At 43.3% G+C, this 11,122-nt stretch overlaps 1 protein-coding gene across 1 annotated transcript; it reads left to right on the forward strand.

The window, feature by feature from the left end:
* Nucleotides 1-1,229: 1,229 nt before the first annotated feature.
* Nucleotides 1,230-10,481, forward strand: LOC101168473 (annexin A2). Its single transcript, XM_004074152.4, has 13 exons — nt 1,230-1,323; nt 1,443-1,479; nt 1,710-1,806; nt 1,879-1,967; nt 5,961-6,074; nt 6,152-6,242; nt 6,325-6,404; nt 8,334-8,372; nt 8,462-8,552; nt 8,623-8,718; nt 8,793-8,848; nt 9,770-9,877; nt 9,976-10,481. Exons 2-13 carry the CDS (start codon nt 1,453-1,455, stop codon nt 10,033-10,035), a joined length of 948 nt encoding a protein of 315 aa, XP_004074200.1. The 5' UTR covers nt 1,230-1,323; nt 1,443-1,452; the 3' UTR covers nt 10,036-10,481.
* Nucleotides 10,482-11,122: the final 641 nt, after the last annotated feature.

An 11,122-nucleotide genomic window follows, 5' to 3' on the forward strand; every position in this document is an offset into this window, starting at 1 on the left:
CTGTCTAGTGGGTCTAGATGACCCAACTCCCAATGTTAAAGTGCCTAGGATAGTACAAGGGTTAAGAGTTTTGCATATGGCTCTGTACAACATGTATGGTGCAACACTGACCCCTGGTGGATGCTATATGGAATTACATTTAGGCTTTTGATTTTTCTTGACTTGTACTAGAGCTTCTGCAAATTTTATTTAGATTTGATTTGTGAATTTCAAATCAAATGCTTTCATTTGAAACATTTGTTGAAAATTTCCTTTTAAGGACCTCATCTGCTGAAGATGGTTTCAATGAAGGCTGGAAATCTATTTTACTTTTTGTTTTCGTTCTGTTGAACCTGTGAGGTCAGGAGCTTCAGTTTCAGTGAACCACCATTCTTAAGACCTGTCTCATGAGCTCAGCTTACTGATGGCTCCTTTCACCTGCATGGAGAGCTCCTTTGACCGCATGTTGTCTGTTCACAGCAAAATCTTCCAAATACAAGCACGAGTCCTCTAATCAACTCCAGGCCTTTTACCTGCTTCACTCATAATGACATAACAAGGGAACATGGAACATGGAAGTCAATTGTCCAATTACATATGAGCCCATGAAATGAAGGGATTGTGTTTAAAAAAAGGATTTAGTTTTTCACATTTTTATGCAATCTTTTTGTTCAACCCATGGAATAAAATCTGAAAGTCTGCACTTCAATGGCATCTGGGTTGTTTCATTTAAAACTCACTGTGGTAATGTACTAAAAAACTAAATTAGAACAAATGTGTCTCTGTCCAAATATTTATGGTCCTGACTGTATTTCTTTTTTTTGTTTAATTGAAAGTTAAAGACAAACAATAATCATCGCTGGTCTGCATGAAACCATGTGTAATATCTCAGGTATGAGGTCCAACACAACTGTTCCTCATAACTGTGACTTGTTTTCTTCATGGAAACAGCGTGAGTGAAAACATCCTTTCCATTGCTCAGACATGAGCAGAATGTTGACTGATGAGTTTTTTAAAGTCCCTGTTTGTCTGCTTTATGAAGATAACATCAGACCCTCCCCTTCATGGAGGAAGCCATCTTTGTTTGACTCAGCATCACTTCTTCCCTGATATCTTTACTTTTTTGAAAATATCTCACTCGCTTTTCTCTGTGCTAACAAACTGGGCGGGCTGGATTCCTACAGGAACCAATAGGGTGACTTGGCTGTGGGAGTGCTGTGCTCTGATTGGTCTGTTGTTTTCTCTAGAAGGAGGCGGGCGTGTCTGGAGCAGGTGTGTAGAAGCTGCAGTGTTTAGAAGAGTTTCTAAAAGAGAGACTATAAGAGCTTTGGGGATTTCATCAAGGTAAGGAAACCCTCTTTGTTACATTTGTTTAAGTGATGGTTTGTTTAAAGAGGAAAACTGTTGTGTTTATTCTATTTATTAATCCGTGGGGATTTTTTTGTTTGTCATTCATCTGTCAGACTCTGAGCCATGAAGCCACTTCACTACTCCTCAGATGTGAGTCCTCACAGCATCATTTTGTTAAAAAAACAAAACAAAGATGATCTCTTTGTGACGAAGCGAGCAGAGGTCAAATGTCAAAAAGCTGCTCGTTCTTCACCCTGGATCATCAGTGGGACGCATATCTGACATTCTTTAGAGTCAAACCGACACATTTCCTCCTTCACGGCACCGTCAGCGTGTGTGTGATTGCTCCTCCCCTTTCTTTCCTTGCGTCTCCCCCTCAGGACATGTGGTGGGGGACCCTCGGAACCGTCCGACCCTTCTCCAACTTCCACCCCGACCAAGACGCGATGGAGATCCAGGCAGCTCTGGACTGTAAAGGTGCGTCCCGCAGAGCTGATCTCCGCCCCGCCGTGCTTATCTCTGTCCTCATCAGCTGTGAACTTTGCTCAGACGCAGGAACGCTGGTGAACCTTCTGACCAACCGAAACAACGCCCAGAGGCAAGTCATCGCCGTGGAATACAAGAAGATGACAAACAAGGTAAAGCCTGCTGTGCTAAATGGGATCGCTCTCCTGTTTGCTAAGTAAACATAAGTGAAACTACCTTTTGGGTGGAGAAGGAACTGGGTTGTGGTCAGGCGGTCTAGTCTCTCCATGCCTCAAAAGCTTCTCGTGTCAAAAAGCAAGAGAAGCCTCAAAGGAGATGACAAAAAATATTCACAGCACTTCTCCAAGAGATAATCATGAAGTGCTCAACAAAAAAACACATTATAAATGGGATAAAACATAAAAGTACAAAGTCACAGCACATTTAACTGAAAGTTTCCCGAGATAAAAAGGGGAGTCCACACAGAAGAGGACAGAGGCAGAGCGTTCCACAGTTTAGGAGCCGTTGTTTGGTTCCCTTTAACCCTTGTGCTATCTTAGATGACCTCACCCTTACATTGACGTGTCCCCCCTACCATGACAAATGTGGAAAGATTTCATGTTATCCATGGACACCAGTGAAGATCACAAATCATTGAAGAAAAAAGGTTCAGCGCACTGTCTAGTGGGTCTAGATGACCCAACTCCCAGTGTTAAGACCATCACAAGGTTTGTGGAATCCAATAAGCTCTGAGCTGCATATTGTCATTGGGGCTTGATAATTGACTGTAAAAAAGAGCTGGGGCCTCATTTATAAACGTTGCGTACGCACAAAAGAAGGCGTACGCCACTCTCTACGCAATAGTTGAGATTTATAAAAAGCAAACTTGACGGGAAAATGTGCGGTCCTTCACGCAAGCTCTGACCCAGGCGTACGCACAAAAACGGGTGAAATGAGAAACGGCGACACCGTCGGCAGATGGAAGAAACAGATGAAAGTGAAAATGACAATACTGCCTCTCAGAAATAACATGAAGACTTCACAAAGCAAGTCTTACAATTAACAGCCTACACGAACACCCGTTTGATCGATCAGCAGTGAAACAAACAAAAAAAAATCAAACGAAAATTACAACAGAAATTCAAATGAACACATTTGCAAAAAGAAAAGTGAAATATGTTCTGCAATATTGGCATGTTGTGCAATTCATCCTCATAAATAATATAGTTAACAGAACGAAATAATTTACAAAACTGATATTCTCGTCAGTGTGTCCGTCTGGCGGAGCAGATATAGATGCGGGCGTGCGGACAGACGTACTAATTGTCCATTGGGGAAAGTTGTTTTCATAGTAAAACATTTCTTCATAAGCTATGGAATTATGGTATTCATGCATATGCCTTTAGTTTGTTTTATTTTTGATAAAACAATGTATGGCGTATGTCTCACCATTCAGAAAGCAACAAGAAATTACATTTGCGCTGAACAATTTCCCATTTCCACGTCGATTATTACCGACATCTGCAGCTTGTCAGATGCAATTAAATGGATGGAAATAAAATGCCCCATCACAATGCGTAATGACGCACAATGGCTGATCTTGCACTCTTAGAAGATGTGGCAAATGGATGAATTCGGAGTGAACGCATCTTTAGACAGCAACAAGACTTGCTGGCAAAAGAGGACAAGTGGCTTATGAGCCGGTTCTGACTTCCTCCAGCCGTCCTGTTGAACCTCTGCGGGCTTTTGGGCCCGGCGTTACAGAGGAGCACTCGGAGGAACCACGCGTGTCACCCGGTGCATCTGGCGCTCCGGTCCCCCCGGCGCATGCATCTGCCCCCCCCCCCCCCCCCCCCCCCCCATGGAGCGCTGTAGCCGTTTGCCGCTCACGTGCCTTTTCGGCACTGTAATGCCCACACTGTGCCCTCCAAACAACACTTTTCTCCTCTTTTCCACCTCGCCAACAATAACTTCTACTTCACATTGAGTGAAGATACGTTTTTTTTATTTCCTCTCGGTGTTTGCCATGATTTAGCAAGCCATGAATATTAATTTGTGGGCGTTTCACGGACTATTTATGGACAACTATGGGCGTGTCATGAAGCCGCAAAAAGCTGCGCTGCATTTAGAATCGGTTGTGATTTATTAAGGGAAAGATGCGTAGGATGTGCGTGCGCACGGTTTTATAAATCCGAATATTTCTTTGCGTACGCACGTCCTATGTTTCATCCGTACGCCACTTCTGACGCAAATCCTACGCAAAGCTTTATAAATGAGGCCCCTGGACTGAGAGACCCACCTGGCCCCTGGCGCATCAAACAGGAAGTACCCGCTGGTTCCAAGAGGCCAAAGTAGAGAAATAAACCGCTATTATTCAGTAAGGAAATTTTTTTTCTAGTGCAAGTTATTTAAGGTAGAAACCAGGGGTGTCAAACCACCTGGCGGGTCATATCCGGCCCGCCCGGTGGTTTAGTCCGGCCCACACATGAAGATTAAAAATCATAAGGATTTTTAAAACCAAGCACATTTCTAGTCCATTCCTGTGGCGAGGTATGATTTTTTTTTTTTTAAAGAAATGATCAAAATTCGCAATTCCGCCACTAGGGGGAGCAAAGAAAAGCCAAACAGGTGATACAGCATAGCTCCCCACGTGCCAAAAGGAAACCTAACAGCTCTGCGTCTGGGTAAGCAGTAGTTTGGTTCCCTGCGCTGTTCTGTTGCTATAAGAATGATCAGTAGTGACCCCCTAATGACCAAAATGTTGACAAAAAGAAAAAAAGGTTGAAGAGCTTTCCAGGAAAAATCGAAAGAGTTTTATTTGTTCACTGAGCTGAATGCGAAACCTGCATGCTTGGTTTGTCATCAACAGGTCGCAGCGCCCAACAAATATTGCATTCAGCACCACTATGAGACTCACCATAAAGAAAAGTTTAACCGTTTGCAGTTAAGAGAATATAAAGATTTACCAACTATGAACTGGATTGAAAATCAACCGTCTGCATTTACTGCAGCCGTGACGTCAGTGATGGAGAAGTGACAGATACTTTATTGCAAACAAGTTGGAGCAAAAATCTAAACAATTTTCGGACGGTGTACTTATGAAAAAATGCTTAAGGCTGTAGAAGTCTTGTGCCCCAAACAGCAGTCGACCTTTGCCAACATGAGTCTGTCAAGGATTACGATTGCAGATCACATCTCTGAGGAGACTTTTTGCTCGCTATTGATGAAAGCACTGACACATAGATAAATACAACTGTGCATATTTATTAGAGGTGTTGAAGAGACCGTCACAGCAAACACAGCAACTTCTGACGCAAATCCTACGCAAAGTTTTTTAAATGAGGCACACACATTTTTGGACGGGTGGCGACCAGCAAATTTAATCGCATTTGGTGTGCAATCGCAGCTTTTGAAAAAAAAACTATGATTTACTAAAATCAAAGGTGAATGAACATGTTTTCTGAGAAAATCATACTTTCTTGTTACCTTGTAGCCCAGGGATATATAATAAGTGGACCATTCTGCACCACTGGTCATTCTCAACTCAATTTATAATCTTGTCAATTTACAAATTGACACATTGATGAGTTTTGTCCCGCATCAATGCCGTCTCCCCATTTGGACCCACGGTGGCCGGGATCACCAGATTGACGTCCGGTCATTGCCGGGCCCCTAGCTCATGTTAGCAGCCCTCGTCGCGTGCTGTTTAATTGAAACCTCTGTGGTCAACACGTAGCGAACAATAATGCGTCTGCCGCCTCCCAACTACAAATGCCGGCTGCCAAACTTGAAAACTTGTATCCCTTTTGCTATCCTATGACCCCACCCTTATTGACGTGTTATTCCTACCATGACAAAGGTGGATAAAGGGGAAGAGGATTTCATGTAATCCATGGACACCAGTGAAGATCACAAATCATTGAAGAAAAAAGGTTCAGAGCACTGTCTAGTGGGTCTAGATGACCCAACTCCCAGTGTTAAAGTGCCTAGGATAGCACAAGGGTTACTTAGGTTGCCGGGCTTAGGCATTTTTGGATATGAGTCCGCAGTCTGAGGTATCACTGGCGACATCTCCGGTGTTAAAGGGTTAATGTCCATTGACTCAGGAGGTGTGTGAACGTCCCAAAAGATCCAGCGTGCTCATAGTGTCTGCTGTGTCGTTTCAGGACCTGATTGCATGCCTGAAGAAGGCTTTGTCAGGAGACTTGGAGAATCTCCTGCTGCAGCTGCTGATGCTGCCAGAGCATTTTGACGCTCAACGTCTGCAGGACGCCATGGTGGTGGGTCTCCATCCTCTTAAAGCAATCGCACATGGAAGCCTGAATTGGGTTAACACCCGCCGCATGTGTTTGCGTAGGGTCTGGGAACGGATGAGGAAACGCTTATGGAGATTTTGAGTACTCGATCAAAAGAGCAGCTTCAACAAATCAATAACGCCTTCCAACAACGTGAGCTGCAGCGACGAGATGTTTGTCCTCTGGTTTGGGGCGTGGCAGCTCCATCCCATCCTGTTTTTCTGTCCATTCTCAGGGTTTAAGAAAGATCTGGAGAAGGAGCTGAGAGGAGAAACCAGTGGGGACTTTGCTAAGCTGGTTGTGGCTCTGCTGAAGGTAAACTGGACTCCTCTTTCTTCTCAACTTTCCAAAAACAAATCCAAAAGTCAGCCTGTTTTTTTTTTTAGATATTCCTCATCACCCATATTCAGTTCAGACGTGGGTCCTGACCTCATTCAAATCAATGTGTTTAGTGTTTAGACTTCATCTCTGACTTTTAAGCTAAAAGCCTCCCGTTATGTCAAGGAAGGTTAAGAAACTACAATTTATGCCCGTTGGTCACTCTTGAAGAGATTCAGGCATCTTGTAGATGAGCATCACAAACACAGAGGGGAGTGGAGAGCAGATGAACTGCGGAGGAAATACTTGTGGAAGGTTCTTGATCCTGACATGCCACAGAACTCTGGTTTCACCTACAGGGGTTCAACCAATGATTGATCTTTATGAGAACAAGGAGGAACAATCGAGGATCAGTCCAGGTGGTCGCCAATGCTGGACTAGTTCAGTTATTTTTTGTTGGGAAATGGCTTTGTTAGAATGTATTTATTTATTAGATTATTTTACAATTTTAGATTATTATTTTACAATCCTGGTGCAGGATGACCAGGAAAAGCTGAAGTTCACATACAGGGAGAGAGTGGGGGAAGAGGACACTTTCCTCTATTTGTTACATCGCACTTTCTAATACCTGGATGAGGGTGGCTGTGCTGTTTTTTGACTTCTCCTAATACAATAAACCTCACATACCGCAGGAGAAGCTCACCTGGAGCCATTCTTGTTTGTAGTCCTGGATCATGGACTACTTACCCAACAGGCTCAGCTGTACCGTCTTCTGCTCTGTTCATGCTGTATACGACTGTCTTCCGTCAAAACACCTCGACCGGCCATGTGCAGAAACTGTCAGACAATACCATCACCGTGGCCTGCATCAAAGGGGGAGAGGAGGGGGAGGCTTGTGGAGGACTTTGTGGCCTGGAGCAGGAAGAATCAGTTCCAGCTGAAAGTCCAAAAGGACCAAACAAATGGTTCTGGACTTGAGAAGAAAGCCTCAGCCCACATACAGTCCTACAAGTACATAGGGGTCGTGTTGGGCACCAAGCTGGACTGGAACACCAATACAGACCACCTTTACCAGAAGAGCCAGTCCAGGCTGTACTTCCTTTGTAGGCTGCGCTCATTTAACATCTGCTCCAAACTGCTGCAACGTTTTATCAGTCTGCTGTGTGCTGATGCAGCGCCAGCAGGAAGGACGTCCACCGGCCAAAAGGCGAGTTCCGTGGCTGGACCAGAACTGGCCGTAGTGAGCGTGTTCAGACTACTGTCCCAGCGCTGCTCCACAGACTGAGGAAGTCTTTTGTCCCTCGTTCTAGAAGATAATACAACTCCCTGACAGAGGACCAAAAGAATTGAATTTTAAATTTTGAAAATTTTATGGATTTATTGTATTTTTAATTAATAAATGTTAATCTTTGTATGTTTTATGGTTTTATTCTTTTTTTTTATTTTATTTTTTATTTTTCAGATGAGCTTGTGTGGTTAAGACAAGCAGTTGGCCACTTTTGGAATTTCCTTTGGGATTAATGAACCTTCTATTCTATTCTAATTGGACTCAGTGTTGGGTTGAATTAAGGACACATAACTATCTAGTCTGGGATTGGAACCCTTTACTAACTAATTTAGTTTCTTCACTCACTGATCCACCAATAACCATCAAGCTAATTCCATTTCTGGTTTACAGCCATCCTTACCTTCATGGTGCTCACCAAGAGGCTCAGCGCCATGAAGGTAAGGAGATCTTTGCACCACATGTGCAGCAGGACAGCCACAGCCCCACCATCATGGTGAGACTGTGGCCAAAAGAAAACTTTCATTTCATGTGGGGTTTGTAGTCAAAACTAAACTCTTTCATGTTTATAGTCGTTTGTCCATCCATCCATCAGACTCGCAGATCTCACTCAACATGTTGTCAAACTCTTGTCTCAACAGAAAGGTGACTCCCCTGCTGTGGTCCAGAGAGATGTTGAGGTATCATTTTTCACTTCAGCTTTTAGGTTGTTTTTCCCCCTTTGTAGCTGCTGACCTCAGGTCTCTGTGAACGTCTTCTGCCGCTGCAGGCTCTCGCTGCGTCTCTAGATGGTAAAAAGGCCAACGCAGCGCCGTGGATTGAGATCATGACCTCGAGAAGCTCGGCACACCTGGAGAACGGTGAGTCTTTGGCACGTGGAGCCGACGGCTGCTGCAGTACGAACCGTGCTGACGGGCTGTTTTTGGACAGTGCTGATAGGACTGGAGCTGCAGCTCGGACAGGCGCTGGAGCAGATGTTGGACAAACGTTTCAGTGGAGACTTTCAGATGGGTTTGAAGGTTTTAGGTAAGCGCGGCGTGTGAAGGCTCTTGGACGTGTCGGAGCGGCTCTGACGTCGCCTCGTCTTTGTTTTGGGATAGTTCAATGCATCCAGAGTCCGGAGGTCTACCTCGCCAAGAGGCTGAGCACCATGAAGGTAAGAAGATCTTTGCATCTGCTGATAGATCTTCTCTTTATCTCCCATTGAATCACATGTACAAAAGGACAGCTTGTGCTCTTTCAACTCATCTTCTCAACTGTTTAAACTGTTTAAAAACTGATCATGGAGGAGAAATCAATGATTGCAGTTTGTGTCTGGACAGAATTCTATGACATCAAATCTTTCAGAGAGCTGGGGGGAAAAAAGTCTGAAGCAGGATTCATGAGATTTGCACCTCTTTGACATTTCACACCAAGCCTCTTCTAACTGTTAGTACATGCACTAGTATCTGACAGCAACAATCCAGTTTGAACACTCACTGTATGTTCAAGAATGCCTGATTAGTGCATTCTTGAACGTCCATCACGTTCCCACTGTGTACAAACCATGAGACGCTAAAGTGCCCCAAAAAACCTCCACAGAGACCGCTCCCGAGATTGAACAACTACTGACAAATGCTAAAGGTTGGAAATAAACTTTAACTCCCCGATACAGATTGTAAGTTCATGTTGTTTTTGATTCACATAAAGCTACATTCAGGCGTTCTTGAAGGCCTATTTAGTCTATGGTGTTCACACTGGACAAGCAGGGAGGGGCAGGTTTAGTGGTCCGCCGCCTAGTTGTTGGTGCGAAATGGGTGCAAATCTCATGAATTTTTCTCTCACAGCTCTATTCCGATATGAAAGACTTGGTTTCATAGAATTCCTGCTGCGTACAGACCACAGTTCGGCCACCCGGTTTGTACTTGAAGCCCAAGAACGGTCATAGAAACTTGTGTAGCCACTTTTGAAGACAAAAGTTGACCCAAACTTTTCATTGTAAGCGGTTGCTTGAATGTGCGTTGCTGAGGGTGTTCTGAGCGTAGATTCAGATGGACATTTTTTGAAAAGTTACTCAGGAGTTCTACCTCTGCGGCAGACATCACTGGTACACGGGATCATGGTGTCTCACAGTGAGGAGGACCTGCTGTGCATCCGAGCCGCCTTCCTGAAGCTGACGGGGAACTCTCTGTACTCGACTCTGCAGGTTCCCTCTTCCTGCTGTTTCAGCACATTTAGAGGCATCACTGTGCTTTTTTTTTTTTAGTAAGGAAACCGACCGTACTCTGTGCTTTGATTTTACAGAAACAATTCAAAGGGGAGCATCAGCAGGCTTTGCTGGGCATCTGCAGATCAGAAGACTGAACCTGGACGGGTTTGCTGGATTCTTCCTTCCGAGCGGCACTTCACTCTGACACTGCAGGGCTGTCCTTGAGTTTTAATGTCACCTCTAAGATTTCTGATTTCTGCAGACTCATGCAACAAGTAGCCGAGTCATTCCCAAGAAAAATCCATCAGTTAAAATGTTTTCATTACATGTTTGTACTTTTAAAACTTAATTTAATCCATCACATCTGTAAACTAATCAGAAAATAAAAGATGGACTTTATAAAGAACATAGAAAAAAATCATTAATTTGATATGTCCACTTTTTCCAAACAACAAAAACCTTTAGTTTGCCATTATATAACAATTTTTTAATTTAAATGAAAAAAAATGTAAATTGTAACTTTAAAATAAAACTTTTTAAAAAACGTTATAGATTATTGTAGCAAAACATCTTATTAACAATTCTTTATTGCACCCAAAAACTCCTGTTTTTGTTTTCATTTTCATACTTCATTATCAGAAAAATACTGGAAAGTCAACGCAAAATGTCTCTCAGCAGCATTCTGTAAAATCAACATTTATTAAGAAAAAGAGGAACTAAAGGACTAACGGCGCCTCCATCTGATTTTTTTCATAACAAAGCCAGAAATGTGTTTTTTGTACGTTTATTTCCTTCTTAAAACAAGTTGGAAACTGAAATTAGTTGGAGCCATTGCACTTCACAGAGTGACCACTAGGTGTCAAGAGGTGACAAGACCACTAGGTGTCTGAGGCAGCTGTCAATCAAACAGCACCTGTTTGATGAGCTGCCTCAGTCTGCATGTTTTCAACTATTGACAGACGGCCTCTCAAATTAGGCAGAGTTTAGAAAATAAGGTGGTTTTGATGTCATGCTGTTTAAAAAATGGCTTTAAATAAGTCCAACACAAACTTATAACCTGTCCTGGTTGCGTCTGAATTCTTTCTCTACGCACTATATAGCTGTATTGCTCAGCGATGTGTTGGATGCTGCATTTTTACCTCTTTGCATCACTCAGCCTCCAAAAAGCTTTTACCTGGGCCCCGTCCAAATCCATTTGTTTCTCTGTAAATACCTGCAATATGAGTAGAAACAAAAAAAAAG

Source organism: Oryzias latipes, chromosome 11, assembly GCF_002234675.1.
Source record: "Oryzias latipes chromosome 11, ASM223467v1".
Classification (NCBI taxonomy): domain Eukaryota; kingdom Metazoa; phylum Chordata; class Actinopteri; order Beloniformes; family Adrianichthyidae; genus Oryzias; species Oryzias latipes.